General features: G+C 44.1%; 1 protein-coding gene across 2 annotated transcripts in view; it reads left to right on the top strand.

Moving 5' to 3' along the window:
• The window catches only part of EBF2 (EBF transcription factor 2), a 122,743-nt gene that overhangs the window by 89,414 nt on the left and 13,843 nt on the right, over positions 1-19,486 (top strand). For both annotated transcript variants that reach the window (XM_042024773.1, XM_042024774.1), the window contains exons 7-11: positions 302-383; positions 10,871-10,988; positions 12,734-12,864; positions 13,735-13,861; positions 18,692-18,780. In XM_042024773.1, coding sequence (XP_041880707.1) covers positions 302-383; positions 10,871-10,988; positions 12,734-12,864; positions 13,735-13,861; positions 18,692-18,780 — 547 coding nt within the window. The remainder of the gene's footprint in view (positions 1-301; positions 384-10,870; positions 10,989-12,733; positions 12,865-13,734; positions 13,862-18,691; positions 18,781-19,486) is intronic.

Raw genomic sequence — 19,486 nt, forward strand, 5'->3', positions numbered from 1 at the left:
TGAGGGAGAGATAAAGGAAGAGACTAAAATTGTGTGGTCAAACCTGCAGAAGGAGTGGGTGCAGATCAGAGGAGTTATGTTCACTTACACCACGGTGGATTTCAGTCACACTGGTTATAGTTTACCTGTTGGTTTTTGTAAATTCTCTTTATCAGAGTTTGGTTTGTTTGTGTTTTGATAAGTTCTTGCAGTCCTGTAAGATCTGCCATCACGCAAATCACTTCATGAAGATTTTAAACAAGAATATAACAACACCTTTTGCTGTGGTTAATAGAAGTGACGTGGCTCTTTATCTTTCCAGATTCTTCCTCAAATTTTTTCTCAAGTGCAATCAGAATTGCTTGAAAACAGCAGGAAACCCAAGAGATATGAGACGGTTCCAGGTAGGTCTTATAAGGCTCAGCATTGACCTGTCTGCCTCTGTTCTTCTTTCCTTTCCCCTCTCCTCTCTCCTACATTGCTCCTAACAAACATGATGACAGTCTATGATAAGCTATATCAGACAGTGTTAAACTTTTTCTCCATTTGTTGTGTTTAAACCTTTTTTTCCCTTTTTTTTTTTCCCTTCCCTTCCTTCTTTTTCCACCCTGAATCCCCAGGGGGAAGTGCTGTACTGTACCAACCAGCAGTGGATATTTGATTTGACACCCTCGGGCAAAGCACTCGCACATACAGCTGCCCACAGCAGGGATCGTGCTTGTGATATTTAGATGCCTCAGAATTTTTCAAAGTAGCTCTGTACGTGCTACACAAGCAACCTCCTCATTTCCCACCCCTTTCCCTGGTTTGTTTTTTTTGTTTTTTTTTTTTTTTTTTTTTTTTTTTTTTTTTTGCTTTCTAACACTCTCACACCCTCCCTTCAGCTTCTTTGGAAAAAAACCCCAACAAACCAAGAAGCCAAAATAGTGATGGTCACTTTAAGATCTCACAGCAAAAGCAACAAGCCCCGTGGGACCATGACCCAGCTGCTTTGCAGTGAAATCTGCCACTGGTTCCATCAGCCACGAGGCTGATGGATTGTGAATTCCAGCTCTCAGAAGCACCGGAGGAGGTGGAGTGTGGCAGTGGGGAGAGGAGAGGCAGCACGGCTCTCATGCCCTCACCTTTTAGGCAGCTCTGTTTAATAAATGAGAGGGTTTCACCTGTAGCTCAGCCCCCGTGAAAGTGCCAAGGGAATGGCCCAGCTCTGACAGCCTGGATGTGCTGTCAGGTCACCTGGGAAGGGTGAGGAAAGTGGGGCTGAAACTGATTCTGGGACAAGGTTGAGCCCCAGGGATAAAATCAGGTGGTGGGGCTGTACCCCACAGTTTCTGGGTGACCTTTGATCAGCCGTTTTCCCTCTCGTTTCGTCTCTACTTCCAAATGGGGTTGCTCACCTTGGTGAAACTCTGTGGTCCTGATCCAGGAGAGCCTTGGAGCAAGTCCACGAATCCTTTGCCAGCCAGAACCTCCAAAATTCACTGATGGAACCCAGTACCACCCTTGTTCTTGTTATTATTTTGCCCTCACTGTCTCACATCCCTGACAAAAATCGGATTTTACCTCACTGAAGGATGTGTGGTTTTCCTGTAGATCTTTGGCATGGGAAGGTGACATCCTTAGGTTTGGCACTTGATGCTTCATTGCTTCATGATTTGTGTTCACTTGCATCAGTTTCCTCGTTTATAAATGGAGTTAAAACTCCACAGGAGTTTACAGAGTTGCTTAAGACTTTCCATCAAAACGTGTTCTCATAGAAAAAGTGATTTTTATTTTTCATCTGCTTCTGCTAGCAATGAAAAATTTAATAATTAAAAAAAAAAAAAGGTTTCAACTCTTACGAGAAATCCTGCAAAACAAAAGCGTCTGAAAGCTCAGAAAAAATTAAAGAGATGCAGGCAAAAAATAATAAAAAAAAAGATTTATTGCTTTTTGTTTGGAGCACAAAGAAATTTAAAGAAAAATTCCTGACCAACCTAATTTTTTTCACCAGTAGTTTAAAGAGACTGCAGTGACTTCTTCATTCTGTGTTTTTTAGAGATGATAAGACATGAGGAAAAAAGTGGTGCTCATTGTTAGGAAATTTATACTGAGGGTTTTTTTCAAGTGGCAATTTCCATACAGAAAAAACAGCAATTAGTTATCATCTGCCAAGAATACTAAAAAATCTGGAAAGCAAAAGAAAACCTCTTTTACAGCATGTAAACAGATCTTGTTGGCTCTTGGAGCCAGCAAGAAGAGCTGATTGTGGAATGTCAGGAAACATAAATAGTCTTTTTTTTTTTTTTTTTTTTGGGTTTTGTTCTGAGTTTGTAAAAAATCGTGCCCAGGGCTCTCCTGATTAACACCTGGGGACCTGAGGCACTGCCATAATACACAGAATATTGGTTGCAGCTGCCAAAAGAGAAATTCTGGACCCAAACACACCAGAATACTGAAGAAATTCAGCTCTGATTTCAAACCCATGTTGGCTACTCCCCAAAAATCCTCAAATCCTTGATTTCCCTCAGCTGCTGAGCTGCAGGAGGAGTTTGGATCTAATTTTTCAGGGGGGGCCAGAAATCTCTCAGTGGTCTCAGCATTATTCTTGGTGTCACCTCACCCAAATGGGGATGTGACAGAGCTCAACAGCCTCAGATGTGCAGGGAAACCTTAAACAGGGAAACTGAACCAAATCCTGCAGGACCACGCGGATGGGAATGGAATTCCTTCACTCCTCAGCCCATCCACCTGGCAGCTCTCCTGTACGGGAGACAGCCTGGCCTTGCTTTTGATCTCTGTACCAAACCCAGCACTTGATTGAGGAGAATGAGCTGGGATGGACTCCTCAGCTGGGTTTTCTGCCTCGGAACATGCCAAGCTGGGAAAACAGAGCCAAGTGAAACTCCAGGGTTCTGTTTCTCAGGGATAACTTCAACTCCTCCTGCTCTTTCAGTCCACGGGAGTTCGCCCCCTTTGAGTCTTGGTGTGAGAATTCAGTTCAAGCCTCAAAATTAAGCAAGATCAGGCTTTAAAGCCACTGAGTTTAGTTTACTTTTCATCAATCCCCCAAAAACGTCAACCTTTACTCAGAGTTACAGAACTGAAACCTTTGAGACAAATTGCAGAATTCTTGAGGCTTTGAATGAGAGCAGGATCTTCATTGAGGCTCCTTCAAAGCTGGACACGTGGGTTGCTGAGCTTTGCTCTGGGCTGCAGAGGTCAGTGTGGATAAAAAAAGATACAAAAAGTGGCTCAAATTGCTAAAATTTGACACTTTGGGAATAACAAAGCTCTGTGTTCCAAAGCAAATTAGCCATGATGAACAGTAAGGACAATAGGCAAAGACAGCTTGTTTTCTGTCTGCCTGCTGGTTTCTGAGGATAGCATCATTACTTCCCTGAACATAACCAAAGTCAGGAGTGCTTTTGAACATTCCAGTGGCTTCTGGACCCTTCTTTTATTTTTGGTTGATTTTTTTTGGTGTTTGTTGAGTTTTCTGTTTTAAAATTTTGATGAATTCTTTTTGCCTGCTGCTTGTTGGACATGGTCTGTCAGCAACTCTGAAAGTCAAAAGTGGGGAAAAAAATTACTTTAAAATATAAGTGGTCTGTTTGCACACTGTGGAAGTGTTAATTTCTATTTTAATTGTTAAGATATTGGCCAGGCACAGTGCTGACTGGGCAGAGTTGTTTGTTAGGTTTGAAGGGACAGTTGTGCATTCTGCCAGTGCAGGAACCTGTGAGCAGAGTAAAAACAGGGTCCAAAACCACAGTGTAGCAGGGTGGTTTATTCATTTCATGATTTAATTCGTTATGTTCCAGTCTTGGGCCATATCTAAAACCTCTGCTGTTTTTTCCCCAGTAAATTATTTGTACAGCTGTTGTTATTAAGTCCCTCCTTTTCCAGACATTTCCAAGCACTTCACTTTCCCTGTGCAAACAGAATTCTGCAGCAATGCTCATCCAAGTGTGTTTGAATTCCTACTTGTGTTCCTCTGCAGAACCAAATATTTTCATTTTCAATGGAGTAGTGCTTGTCAAACCTCCAGGAAACATCAAGATACTCCTTTTGTTCTGTGGTTATTAAACAAAACAGCAGAGAGAATCCTTCTATAAAAGTTCTCATTTAAATCACTACTGAAACCTGGGCCTGAAAGGGTCTCCTCAAACACAATTTTTGCTCTTTAATGGAGCCTGAATGAAGGCCCAGACCTGAGGCTTTGTTGTTGGGACACAAATACAAGTAAGAGACATGGAAATAGCGCCCTACAATGCATCCTGTTGGGTCTTCCAGCTCGGAGGGGTGGTTACTCATGGCTGGAAAAGTGTCAAGTTAATGCTTCTGATTAGAGATGGGTGTGAAGCTGCACGGTTTGGGCTTGGTTTGGCTCAGCCCCGAAGTTCCAAGGCACTGGGATCCAGTGTCCAAGCCTGGCCTCAGCCTTGCTTCCAGATCCATGACAAGATTTAGATATTTGATACTATACTGGTAATATATTAAGCTAAATTAAATGTTAGGTTTCACTTGTATCATTAAAAAAGGGGGGGTGGGGAGAGAAAAGGGAGGAAAGGTTACATTAACACTGCATTGTAAATTTAATGCAGCTCCAGATGCCTGAAGAGTTGTGGTTTTTTATTATAATTCTTCTGTTTGGAGAGCAACACCAGCTGCTTTGTGATCATGTTGACTATTTGAAATTTCCTTTGATATTAAGTAGAGCTTCAAAAACACAGTGACAATCTCTTGCCTATGTTTTTTAACCAAATGCAATGATTTTGTGCTGTTGAAAACCATGTTTTACCTCAGAAGTTAAGGAATGTGTGATCCTTATTTTAGTGGGGATTTTTCCCCTGTAGTAAAGTGATTTTATTGTGAATCATGTCTTCAGTGTCTGTCAGTGGCTAAAGCAGGGAAAGAGAATCTTTCTAGAACTGAAAGAAAGGGAATATTTCTAGGACTAAGGGAAAATGTCATGGTTACTTGGTGGCTGCCCAAAAGCCACAGAGACGGAGTAATATGTCCTTGTGAATTTAACTGAAGCAAATATTGTTTATTTATCAATTAAAGTGTTTTCAAATAAAGCTGATGGGTGGAAAACTGGGACAAAAAGCATCCTAGAATTGCCTATTCAAACACAGGGTTTGAGTTCAGCTCCTCTGCTCGTTGAGTTTACTGAGGTATTGTTAGGCAGGGCTGTGTTCTCAGTGAGGGGCTCTCCCAGGAATGGAACTTAAAATAAAAAAATAAAATAAAACCGATGCCCTTCATTTAATGAGGAATTCTCCTGCAGAACTTGATTGAAGCCCAATGATACTTTAATGGTAACGACCGGTGTGTAAAGGGGGACAATAATTCTGTGGAATTAAGATGAGGCTCTTCAGCTGAAATGCTTCAGCTGAGACCTGGTGCTCACACATTAGGCTCCTGCTGATTGGGAATTCTGCTTCCTCCAGGAGCACAGTGATTAAACAGGTCCTGCAGTGGCAGGGAGGGGTATGAGGCAGCAGAAATTGGTACTAACAGTGGTCAGCTTTGAACCAATGTCCTTTTTTAGGAGCAAAAAGAGAAAGGTCAGTAATTGCCCTCTGTTTTCAGCAGAAAACATGACATGGAATGTTTCCTGGCAGGTACCCCCCCTCCTCTAGATGCTCTAGGGAGGAAGAGAAAGGAAAAATAACAAGGTGCATCCCTGGGGAGGTTTCCTTCCTGACCTCGGAGTGGTTGGATCAGTTCATCATCAGGCACGTGAGCAAAGCTGGCTAGGGCTGGGAATTCACCCAGCTCGCTCTAATCCAGAGCTCTGAGGGGTCTGTGTCACTCAGGGAAATGGAAAATGATTAAGAGGGGTGGGATGATATTGGGAGTTAGGAATGTAGGCTGTAGGAAGCAAAAAGGATAGCGAGGATAAAACACAACTGCTCTAAATTGAAATCCTGCTCAAGCTGATGGGGAAGGAATGGACCAGAGACCCCTGTGGTCAGGCTGGGATATGGATAGGGATCACTGAACTGCTGTTAGAGGTGAATACTACATGGAATAATCATTATGGGGGACTAATTTCCCAGGTATGGATTGCAAAACAAATGCAGCTGGTGTCAGCAGAGCCTGGGCCTGTTAGTAGGGGGGCAGATTTCTTCATCAGGTACTGACTGACCCAACAAGAGGTGATGTTATTTTAGATTCTGTGTGAGTAAGGGAAGGACTGACTCAATTGCAAGAGAAAAAGTGCTCAAGGAGCTTAATGTGCTCAGATCTGAAGGCCAAAAATCCATGGGGAAAGAGAGTTCCCAGAGTGATGTCTCATCCATTAAAAACAAACCACAGATGAGATCCGCTCTGTCTCACACTGTCAGCAGAAAGGAGGGGGATTTGTGCATTGTGCCCCTCTGATTTCTTGTTTGGGTACAACACACTGGATTAACTAAAGTCAAAAGGGACTAAAATGACACTGGAACAGGTGCAGGAATGGGCCATTAAGGGGACAGGGGCTAGACAAGAGCTTGGCTCAAATACTTGCCCTGAGGAGGGATGGAACTGCTCCCTGGAATTACCCTCAGGTAGGTCAGGAAGGCAAATAATAATTTTAAAGCTAATGTTAAGTATAAACTGACTAGGAATGAATTTAGGCTGTAAGCCACAAATTCCCTCACCGTCAGCCTTTAAAACAAGATGAGTGTCAAAGGCAGAAGGTGGAAATGGTTGAAAATGATTTTGTGAAAGCAGCTGCATGGTTTGGCTGTGGATAATAGCAGGAGACAAGGTGCCAGTGACCCAGGAGTGGTGTCCAAGCCCTGTGTCCCAAGAACTTTCCGAGACCCTGGAGTGAAGGCCAAGTACCCAGTTTGCTCTGTCAGCCCCCGGTTTGCAGGCTCAGGGTCTCAGGGAGGATTTCCCAAGGAATTCCATGGAAGTTTTGAGCAGAGTGAGGCTGCTGACATTTTTTTCACATTATTTAATTTATTCCTAATCCAACTCTGAAGCAAACCCATCATATCCAGGCTCTCCTCCTGTGTTACTCCCTCAACCAAAATTCCTGTTGACATCAATGGGAGCCCTGTCCAAGTTCAGGCAGCAGGATGAGGCCTGACATCTTTCCTTCCACTCAGCTGGAAAATTATTATTATTATTATTAATAATAATAATAATAATTTTTAAAAATTCTCATAGTAGGTTTTTTTTTTTTTTTTTGAAAAGTTGAAATAACATGGTGCTGTGACTAGAGAGTTATAAGGGAAAGTGCATCAGGAATGCAATATTGTTTCCAGATGTACAATGTCATAAAGAATTTTTTCCACACTTGGAATGGTAACAGGAATTTTTTGAGAGAGATCATTTACACAGTGATGAGATATGTTACATGTAAGTAAATGCCTGTATGCCTGGAATGTTTGTACCATATGTCTAAATAGGTGTCTGTGACTGATACAGATTTTATATCTGGGGATGTGAATGGATTTGCATATCTGTGATTTGAAGAGCAGCACACTTTAGAATATAAAAATACTGATATAACAGAGGAGGGGGAGGGAAATTTGTAGTACCCAGGTGAAGGTTTATAAAGAAACACAACCCCGAGCTGTGCAGGGAGGTGAAGGAGGGGCAGTGCAGCTCAGAGAAGCCAAGTTTAATGTGCTAAAGACACTTTGTCTGGATGTCACGGGAGGTGAACCCTCCCCGTGGGTTCTGAGCGGGGATTGCATTACAGAAATCCACCTGGGAAACAAAAATAATATGGAGATGCAGCTCCAGCACTTCTCCAGGACTGCTGGGGAATCACTGGTTTATGGCTGTGGCCTCTCAGCTGATAACAAGACCTTTGCAGATTGGCAGGGAGAACCTCAAGGACTGTGAAAACACAGCTTAGAATCCTGTAATTCCCTCAGTGCTCTGAGGGAGATGAGATCTGTGTTTGGAAGGATGAAGGAATAACACATTGCCCTCTCTCTTTCTTTCTTGCTGTCCTCTGAAACCCCAGCAGAGGTGACAGTTTGGTCCAGCTGTTGGGTGGCACAAAATCTTTAGGTTTTATGCTGTCTGTGCCCAAATTTGGCCCTCAATTACCAGAATCCATGACCTATTTTGTTCTCAGATCATTCCCTTTGGATTAAACTTTGCATTAACAAACGGTTTTAGGTAAAAGATCATCCATTGAGAATAGGCAAAGAAGCCAAACCATCATACACAAGAAGTGGTGCCATCAGGGCAGGAAAAGAAAAACTCACCAGAGCCATTTGCCAGTGCTGTGGGCAAAAGTGAGAATTTAAATCTCCAGGGAAGTTTGCACATCACCTTTCATCAGCACTAAATACAGGGGTATTTTAAAAAGGGCTTGGACTGGTTTACGACGTTGGGAGAACAAGTGTTGCTGGTAAATACGTATTCAGGAGGGTATTGGCAAAAATGCATAGAAATGGTTAACAAGGTAATGGTAAGAAACGTTGACCTTGATTTGTTTAGCTAAGATGTAAAGATTTTTGAAGGTCAAAGGTGTTCTTGTGTAGTGTTTTGGAGTCTAACTGTGTCTGACCCTCTAACATTAAGCTGCTGTGGCCTGCAGTTTTGAAGAGTGAAGCAAACCAGGGGGAAAGAGGGAAGGGGGAGAGAACAGGAAATGGAGTGAGGTGTTTCAGGAAGTTGTCAGGAGTTGACTGATTGATTCCAGATGGAAAGGGTCACCCTTCGTGACCCAGGAAATACTCACTGGGGGAAAGCAGTTGGCTTGTGAAAGGGAAGGGCCTGGGAGTTAGAGACCATGGTGGAATGCACATTCCTCCTCCTTTTATCCATAAAACATTGGTTTTTAATCTCCAGTATAAAACAATTGTATTGTGACCTCCATCAGGCAAGAGGGAATGGCTGGGGCAAAGGAAGGAAGTTCAGTCATTTTGGTGCCATGATCTCCATGTGTCCTTTCTCCACACGCAGATGAGGAGTTGGGTGGTGGTGGTGTAGCAATGACAAAGGTCTCTGCTGAATTTCAGGTTACAGCAAAAAAGGTCCCAAATTTTGAGAAGGTTCTGCTCCAGATCTGAACTTTGCATCTCATCCTGTCCCCGAGAATTCTGTGTTTATTCAGCCTGGGTCCCAGCCGGTGACAGGCCAGGTGGCTCTGGCCCTCCTGCCATGGATGGGAGAGTTGGATAAAAACAGAACCACATGTGGAGAGAGGTCCAGAAGTGCATCTTCCATTCCTGCTGGCTCGGGGAGCAGAGGATGCTCAGCACGTGTCTTCTGGGCTGGTTCCTGCCGTTACTCTGCTGTTGCTGTGGGGGTCTCTACATCCCCTGCCAAAGAGTGGCTCTTGTGTTATGCACAACTCAAACGGTGATTCCAACACTGATCTCTGCTCTGGGACCAGGGACAGGACCCAGGGAACAGCTGGAGCTGTGCCAGGGAGGGTTAGGCTGGATATCAGGGAAAAGTTGGATACCAGGGAAAGGTTCTTCCCCCAGAGGGTGCTGGGCACTGCCCAGGCTCCCCAGGGAATGGGCACAGCCCCGAGGCTGCCAGAGCTCCAGGAGCATTTGGACAGCGCTGCCAGGCACAGGGTGGGATTTTGAGGTTTCTATGTAGGGCCAGGAGCTGGACTGGATGATCCCTGGGGGTCCCTTTCCACTCAGGATCTTCCATGATTCTGTTCTATGTGAGAACACTTGAAGCCTGCCTCTCTTCTCTCTTCCTGGGAGCACGTGGGTGTGTATTTATCCCACTCGTGTAAGTGAGCTCAGAGATGTCTCTATTCCATAGTGTAACTGTATATACAAGACACTTTTTATTTACATTTGGTTGCAATTTAAACACTTGTCGTAAATATTTCAGACACTGGAATAATTCAGGCCTATTCCCCTGTTGCCACAGTGTGCTCTGGGCTGGCCAGTGAGAGATTAAAATTTATTTCCATTGTTTAAGGGAAAATAATGAAGTGCATCTGAGTGGGCTCAGCTATGTCATGCGGGAAATGTTCCCTTTGGATGGAGTCGCACCCCACCCTAATGGGAATGAGGAAATCAGTTGGCACACAAAAGCAACACATTCTGTGACAAGAATGCTTGAGAAGTATAAGAGTACAGGATGACAAGAGCCTTTTGGAATGAATTAGAGTTGTCTCAAGAAAGAAAGTATTCTTTAAGTTTGCCTAAGCCCGGGGAGGGCAAGGTCTCTCCTGCTCTGTGCTGGATAGAGTTTTATCAACAATTAGAGCTTGACATTCTCTTACCTCGGCTGTGACAGCTGAGGCTGTGAAAATCCATGAACACGTCCAGGGCTTGACTCTCCATGGCTTTGCATTACTGTAGGTGGGGCAGTGGGATGGAATTAAGCTCATTTACACCAACAAATTGTCAGAACCACCCAATCAGAGGGCATCTTCTTTCAGGAGTTAAAACACTGTTTGTTTTTCCCAGAAGTCTGTGGTTTGAAGTCACACATATTTCTGGATTGATGGGATTTAGAACTTTGGATATTGTAAAAACCGAAGTGGGATTAATTAACATATAGAGTTGCTTCCTCTAAGAATTCAAACTGGAGCCCAGTCATGGAGGTTGAGGTTTAAAACCTGCTGCTTACTTTGGGGTGCTCAGGCTCAGATGATTTTCAGGAGGCGCTGTGCACTCACACATCAAAACCAGACATGATACTAGGTCCGGTTTTCATGGAGTTTCCATCCTGCAGGAGCTGGGCCATTACACCGTGAGGCCTCTGTACAGCCCAGAGGATGCTGTGTTAAATGCAATTAATGCACCGAATGAAGGCTGAAAATACTTTCTCTCCTTCTCGTAAACCCCTGCAGGGTGTGCTGCCATTTTACAAAACAAGAGTTTAGCCAAACTGAATAATTAATCCCTAACAAGTGGAATTTCGAATGAATTTTTTACCTGGCTGTTTTTTCCTTCTCTTTCTAAATATTCAGGTGGTGCTATCAACAACAGTGAACGTGGATGGGCACGTGCTGGCAGTGTCTGACAACATGTTCGTGCACAACAACTCCAAGCATGGGCGGAGAGCGAGGAGACTCGACCCCTCGGAAGGTGGGAGTTTTGTCTGGAGAGCAGAGCAGAAATTACCCATTCTTCCATTTCTGTTTGTTTTCAGGAGGGAAGGAGAGCTAAGGGGGAGCTGCAGAGCCTCAGGGGGTTTGGGGAAGGCAGAGGCAGGAAAACAGTGTCTACTGCATGCAAAATATGATCTCCTCACATCTGAGGGACTGGCTCCCCCTCCCCCTGCAATTTATTAATTAGTATGTACTGCGAAGATGAAAAACACAGAAACACCAAGTATTATCTAAATTTCAGCCCTCTCATTCAGCTGGGATAGATTTGATTTCAGGCAAATTAGGCAAGATGACATCTTAGTTAAACAGAGCCATTCCAGCACAAGATGCGTATGGAAAAGTGTCACTGGTTCCCTTAAACAAGCTGTGCACGGAGCCTAACGATGCGCAGAGGGAGCTGACACTAATTGATGTGAGTTTGTTTGGCTTAGCCAGACTCATGGCCAGCTCCAGGATGGGTTGGGGACTGTATTCAAGCAATTATAAATTCTGGTATCTGTTAAGTTTCAAAACGTTCGGCCCCTCCTCTCCCTCTTCGTTCCCAAAACATTCCACCTCCCTCATGCAGACAGTGCTCGAAAATGACTGGAAAATGCTGGAAAATGCTGGAAAATGCTATCAGTGCCTGCTTTTCCCTCCCCTGCAGCCACTGAAAGTGAGAAGAGCTGGTGATGTTAGTAGAAAAGACAAGCAAGGATATTATTTCATTATAATGTTTTGCTGCCCCACTTCTTAACTGTGCCCTGTATCAACCTAAAAGAAGAATTAATGAACTGGAAGAAAATGATTGAATCAGTAAAGAATTCAGAGTGGTGTTAATTCTCCCCCAGCGGGCAGTGAAATGGTAGAAGGAAAATCCCAGGATTCCTAGCCTAGGAAGCCATCCAGTTTTTCCTTGACTGATTGGATGTGATTGACTGGCTGTTCAAAGGAGTCTCATGTTTTTGGAGCACTGCCAAAGTTCCCCTCCACCTCTGACCCTGTCAACATTGGGAATGGAGTGATGGATTGACTTTGGTTATGGCCTGGAAACCATATTGGGTTCCTGATGGGATGCATAGTCCAGAGGCCTTGAACATATGGAAGAGAGAAATAAAAAAAAAATCGGCTCTATAAAATCAAGAAAATTATTAGAAATTGTCTCCTGATATGAATTGGAGGAGACATTTGATATTCCCATATCTTCTTTCACCCATTGATAAACTTAATGAATGTGACTCTACCTTTTTTGCCACAGGGTTTGTGTTTGTGGGATCATATGCTAATGAGTGGATGTTATTTTGGTTTTTTAAACAGCCTCTGCACGATCATTTAAGCGTTTCATTTTTACACCCACTACAGTTGGCCTATTAGGCTTTAATGACACGATGTTAAGTGCCAGTAATGAATAGGCAAGTAATTAACACTTGCAAGGCAGAAAACACTCCTTTATTTATTTATTTATCAACATGCTGGGGTTTGTGGAGTGGTGAGCAGCCTTCATGGGTGAATGGCTGGAGGGGACTTGTCCTAGGCCTCTGCCAGCAGTGGGAATTCAGGAATTCCCAGGTGTGGATGGGTGGAGCTGCTCTCAGCTGCAGTTTTGCATCACTTGGGATGTTTGATGCTCACAGGAATTGTTCCAGGATTTACACCCAGGCCTGCAAACAGCCTCAAAGCTGTTGAGGGGATAAAAAACGACACCTTAAAGTGATGCTTCGATGTTGCTTTTGTTCCGTGCAGCCACGCCCTGCATCAAAGCCATCAGCCCAAGCGAGGGGTGGACCACGGGGGGAGCCATGGTGATCATCATCGGGGACAACTTCTTCGACGGGCTGCAGGTGGTGTTTGGGACCATGCTGGTGTGGAGTGAGGTGGGTACAGCTGCCCCCTCGCCCCAGAGCTGGGGAAACTTCCCTTTTCTGAGGAGGAGTGGGGTTAATTCCTGTTCCTGTTCCGTGGTGGTGTGTGAGGTGGGACATACAAACCTGTAGGAAGGGAATTCATGGAATGTGTTTTCCTTGCTGTGTGACACCCAGAATGGAACTGAACAATTCCAGGCATCTATAAAATCAAAGAAATGATTAGAAATTGTCTCCTGATATGAGCTGAAGGAGACATTTGATATTCCCACATCTTTTTTTATCCACTGATGAACTTAATGGGTGTTACTCTACCTATTTTTCCACAGAGTTTATTATTTACACAGGTTCATTTACACAAGCAAAGGTAGAGAAATAAAGAAAGGGTTTGAGTTTGGGAAGGAGAAAAAAATCCATCTGGGCCTAGGAAAAAGCCATCAATTAACCAGTGGGCTTAACAGTACAAGTTTCTTGATGACAATTGATCCTAAAACATGTGATCCTCTCCTGGAGGCCAGGAACTAACCCAGGTGTATCCCTCTGCTGATCTCCAGCGATAATAAAGAGCTTCTAGTGAGGCCTGTAATGGCAGGACAAGGGGGAATGGTTTTAAACTGAACAAGGGTAGAGTTGGAGATGAGGATGACATTTTTTACCGTGGGGCCTGGCACAGGTTGCCCAGAGAAGCTGTGGCTGCCCCATCCCTGGAAGTGTCCAAGGTTGGATAGGACTTGAAACAACCTGGGATAGAGGAAGGTGTCCTCTGGGGGTGGGACTGGATGATCTTTAAGGTCCTTCCAACCCAAACTTTTCTGTTATTTACTCATGAAGTGAAAGAATAGAACAGACACCTGACAGTGCCTCTCCTGTTGCCATTCCCAGCTGATCACCCCTCACGCCATCCGCGTGCAGACGCCTCCCCGGCACATCCCTGGCGTGGTGGAGGTGACATTATCCTACAAATCCAAACAGTTCTGCAAAGGAGCACCAGGCAGGTTCATTTACACAGGTAAGTGCCTGGGATTTGGGCTGCAGGAGCTGTGTCAGTGATTGGTATTGACAACCCTTGGTTTGATTGATTGATTGATTGATTGATTTACCCTGTTGCTCTTCCCAGGCCACTCTGAGAGTGGTGACATTTGGGTGTGTGAAGAGGTGGTTTCATAAAGCATTTTTACTGCACGTTAATATTTTTCCCAACTGCTGTCACAACATGGGTCTGCCTACAGAATATACAACCAAATATTTATGTTCAACCTGATTATATTTGAGCTTTTCTTTCCTTCTTTTTTTTTTTTTTTGAAAGAGTCACACTAAGACAGATTGTTTGAAGAAGAAAATGACAAACTGTTGGAAAGATGAATATAAAAATTAGCTATACATTTCAAGGGTAAATCTAACGGCACCAAGAGGCTGTTGTGGGAGCTCATCTGCATCCTGTAATGTGGTTTTATATCAGCATGTTGTGCTGGCACTGCTGCACTTCCGGGGCTCTCAGCATTTCCACTCCAAAGTGCTCTCACTCAGGGTGCTGCAACCTGGCCATCAACATCCTCTCATCGCCAAAATGGGATGTGTGGACTTTTCCATAAGGTTCCCACATGGAAAACTCCCTGGAAGAGTGAAGCCAGCAGGGTTCTGTAGACATGGAACGACGTGCTGGAGAGTACAGCAAAAAACCCAGAGAAATGGTTCATTGCAGGGGAATGGCAGCTGCTGAACCAACTTCAGCAGTTGAAGTGAGAGATAAAATACTAAAAATGAGAGATAAAAGCCTATCTTTAAATCACCACAACCAAACATTTAGTCCCCGTGTGTGCCTTCATGTGGCGAGGATACAGGTTGCACACACATCCCTGTTCTGAACTGCTTTCCTTTCATCAGCTGCTCCTGGAATAAGACATTTGTTCTCTGCTGCTAATCTTGCTGCAGCCTCATATTCTGCTTTTAATACGACACAAATTCAAATTCTCTGCTGCTGTAAGTGGTTCCATTATAGTTCCCTTGGCTTTAATAACACACCAGTTTATGCCAGCTGAGGGCACATCTTGTAGGCTTTCCTAGCTCAGCTTTGATCACAGCTCTGCATTTACTTTGTCACAGAGATGCTAACCTGGAAATGTGTATATCAGGGAGATTTGGAACATAATTTTCCTTGCTGAGCAGAAATCCTCCAGGGGTTACCTTGTCAGAGCAAAGCAATATAAAATCATCTGTGGGAAAGGTTGGGCTCTGGGCTGTGCTGTATCTGCCTCCGTGCCAGGATCCAGGGAGGGGAAGGTGCTGGTTTGCTAAATCTTGTAAGGAGATTGGAGGTCTTGTTGTCTGCTTGTGAGAAACAACACTTACAAGGATGCAGAGAGCTCTCTAAATTGGAAGAGTGAGTTCCCTTGGACAGAAAAAGCTGAGGTGACAAAGCATTTCCTGCTGTCACTGCTTTAGCCTGTGAGAGACACAGGGAAAAAGAGACTTCCAGGATCTGAAGAGGCTGACAGGAAAACCAGAGAGGGACCCTTCATCAGGAACTGTAGTGACAGGACAAGGAGTAATGGGCTCCAACTGCAAGAGGGGAAATTGAGGTGAGATTTAGAGAAGAAATTCCTCCCAGTGGGGATGGCAAGGCCCTGGCACAGGGTGCCCAGAGAAGCTGTGGCTGCCCCATCCATGTGAGTTTCCAAGGCCAGGTTGGGCAGGGCTTGGAGCATCCAGGACTAGTGGAAAGTGTTCCTGCCCATGGCAGAAGGGTAGAACAAGATCGTTTTTAAGGTCCCTTCCAACCTAAGCCATTCCATGATTCCATGATTCAAACTTTAAGGCCACGGGTGCCTTTTCTCTGCTAACACCTTAGAGGTTGGGTGTCCCACTGCAAACACTGTTCTCCCTCTGCCTCAGTTTTATGGGTTCAGGATAATTCTAGAGTAGTCCAGACTTTGATTCTCCTGTTTTCCCTGTGCTCTGCTTTCTGGGGTAAATCCAAGGTGAGCTGCAGAGCTGTGCTGAGGTCCTGGGATGTGGCCCTTTCCCACATCTCCCAGGGCGATATCAGCACGAGCTGCTGCCACTCGGGGTAAGTCGTGCAGATCTTCACAACATCCTCCTCCTGCAGCAGTCTGATGTGCTTTGATGTGTGGTGTGATAATTAATACTTTCAATGTCAGCACTGTGCTGGGTGGGTGCCACAGCCGGGCCCCGCAGAGAGGGGCTGAGCTGCCGCTGCAGCTCTGGCAGATGCAGCCAAGTGTCGTGGCAAAACTTGCTCAGCTGTGAGAATTCTTCTTCCCCTCCTACTCCAGTGAGTCAGAATAGCTGTGTTTAAGATGAAAACACAGGTTTTGAGGGGTAAAGAACATCAAAGAGAAAGCACTGTCCAGACTCTGAGACTCACATAAATGAAGTCAGGTAGCTGGTGACACATTTGGATCTCTCCCTACTTTCATACAACAAATCTGTTAAAGCAGTCATGCTAGAGAGAGGTTTACAGGCTCACTGATAGTTCAGCTTGTTCCCTAGGTGGCTTCTCTTTTTGTGCATACATTATATCATGCCATGCCCAATTTTTTAAACTATGTTTTGGGAAGTTCAAGAGACCCCTTGAGCCTGAAACTCTGGATTTGAGGGTTGCTGAAGAGATTTTGTATCTGAGTCCGTTTTCTGAGGGCTTTCATTTCAGGTATCTGATTTCTAGGGAGTAATGACCAGCCTGCTAGTGTGTCAGACCCCTTTATGGTCTCTGAATCCATGAATCCCAAAGCATTTGGATATAATTCTGCCATATTTCTGTGTAACACACCCATAAATCACTCCTGACCCAGCAGCTCTTTCCTCAGTGGAAGTGGGATTGTGGGGAAGCTGCTTGAACTTGCTGGTGGATTCTCCATCCTTGGCCTCCAGTTGGGAAGGTGTCATTTACTCCTCCAAATACTTGATGTTGGTCTTTAGCAGGATTTCACGACAGAGATATTTTTGTTCCATTAATGAGTAAAACCAATAGTGGGCAATTTTGTTGCAGGCTGCACAGAAAACCTTTGTGCTGAAAGACATAATGTACACATTGATTCAGGATGGCTGAGTCCCGTGAACAATTCAGTGTTGTCGGGAAATGATTTGCTGCTGTTGATCTATCAGGATGAAAATGTCCATGTCAATCCATTGGAAAAATGTTTGTTGAATGATATCCAGCTTCTTCTTCCTGAATTAGCATTTAGCATATTCCCATTGGCTATTTTTAGTAACTTTATATATATATACATATATATATATATATATATAATATATATGTCTGAATTCCTATATATTTCACATTTCTTCAGCTTAAGGTACATAAATTAATAGATTTGCGATCAAGAAGAGAAATGACACATAATAATGATGTTTAGGCTCTTGAGAGAATTGGCCTCTAATTCTCCAGATTATTGGCAAAATAACCCACTCCCCAGAAAACCCCTCTTCCCAAACAGGGTGTAGATTCTGTGGCAGTTGAAATGTGTATTATTAAACTCCTTAAGCAAACCAGAATGGTTCCCAGTGGAGAGCAAAGACATTCTAAGTATAGCCAAGACTAAATTCTCAGGTCTGGGTTTTCTCTGCTCAATTCCCACTCGATTATCTCCTGCAATATTTAAACTTCATGCCATGCCATAATTATTTAATAAAAAGTAAATATAAAATGTATCTCAGAGGGGAATGTGACCTTTTACCTTCATGTTGTTATACCAAAGGCAGACAGGGATAAACAGGGAACCTGGATCAGTGTAAAAGTCTGTCTCACTTGATGGGTTCATTCTCCTGGTGCAGGAGATGGCTCTCCTGTGAGGTGCCAGGATATTTTGGATGGTTCAATAAGAGCCATCAGCATCTCTTGCAATGAGGGATTTTCAGCTGTGCCAGTGCCACCAGTTATTTTAAAAAAATAAAGATCTTTTTTTTCCCCAAAACGTCCCACAAACGGTACAAGAGGGTCTAAGCCAGCACTGAGCGAGGGTAGTGCTAAAGGACTTACATATGTTACTTATTAAATGTGTCATGAAATTCTTCGCAGGATCCTCAGCATGAATGTGTCGTTTGTGTTAAAATGTGCATTCTGAAGAATAAGGAAACTCAAAGAAAAACATCCCTGTTGGTGCACAGTGGCACCGCTGAGGTGTTGGAGGCAGGCAGAGCCCGAGCACACAGAAGGCTGCAAGCTGACTTTTGGGTTCTGCACCAATTTAAATTGGAGTTTGAATAATCAGGAATTCGATCATTATTGCTGCGATTTCCTAGCAGAGACTCTGAAAGTGTCTGAAGTTTTCTGAAATCATCAGCGATGCCAGTAGGGCTCTGCCAGCTATTGCTAACTGAGGATCTGGGTCAAAATATCCTGGTTTATCCACCAGAGATTAAGATCATTACAGGGAAGTGGCGGCGTATGCAGAACACACAACTGGGGAAGGGAATGGGTCTAATGAAGAGCTGTGCCCTACTTTGGGACTGCAAAACGTTGGGAGCATGTGTGGAATGTGTTTATTAGAGGAGCAAACACAGCTCTCTGATTTCTGGCTGTGTAACCAGCAGGAAGACCTGCTCTGGAGTGTATTTGTCTCATAATTTGCTTTATTACTGTCATGGTTTTGTCCAGAGTGAAACATTCACCCTTAAAGGAGTATTTTGTGACAGTGCTGCTGCATCTTCCAAATTATTCATTCGGCCTTTGATAGAAGATGAGAAGCCAGACAGGGAAACTGGAGCAGTTTTAAGTGCAGAAGTCGTGATTTCTTTGTTCCCCTATTGAGACAGAGCCATATAAAAATACATGTTTAGATACACTCATATAATGTGGGGTCTGATGCTTTCCTTCCAGCTTTAAATGAACCTACCATAGATTATGGCTTCCAAAGACTGCAGAAGGTCATCCCAAGACATCCTGGGGACCCCGAAAGATTAGCTAAGGTAAAATAATTTTAAGCATTTCACTCAGCCCACAAATGTGTTCTTTCACTTCTAATTCATAAAAGAGACACAATTATATCTTAAATGACAATCACATCTGAGTTCACCAAGTCCAGCAAGAATGGGATTGTGTAGAACCCACATTGATTTTTATGTGTTAGAGCTCAAACAGTCTCTGTGTAATTTTGCTGTTAAAATGAGTCCAGGGAATGTTCCCAGTTCATTGTCCTTGTCCTCTGCATTTATCCGTGGTGACAAATCCCTGACCCCAAATGCTGTGTCCATGCCAAGGAATAGACTGAATCCTACACACGTGCGTGTGTCCATGCAAAAGCAAACACTGAAACCTCCTGGGGAACGGGGACATCTGGGATTTGTCTCCGTTTTTGGTGCTGCTGAGGTGGAGCAGGTTCAGGACTCTGGAGAGCTCCGGGTCACGGAGGAGCCCCGGACGCGGCACGGCCGGGCCAGGGATCAACACCCGGTGGCTCCAGAGGGACTCGTGGTTTGGGGGGGCTGCTCTGACCCACTGTGAGGGCTTCAATTCCTCAGGTACCTGGCAAATAGCACCTGCTGAAGGTACTCAGGCTTCAGAGTGACCACACACAAACAGTGGAGTCACCTGACAGAACACTAGCTCACGGTTTTATTTATTTAATTATTCTATTCTATTCTATTCTATTCTATTCTATTCTATTCTATTCTA

This window comes from Corvus kubaryi, unplaced genomic scaffold, assembly GCF_017639235.1.
Source record: "Corvus kubaryi isolate FWS band 111438036 unplaced genomic scaffold, C.kubaryi_AGA036_p1.0 37265, whole genome shotgun sequence".
NCBI classification, from domain to species: domain Eukaryota; kingdom Metazoa; phylum Chordata; class Aves; order Passeriformes; family Corvidae; genus Corvus; species Corvus kubaryi.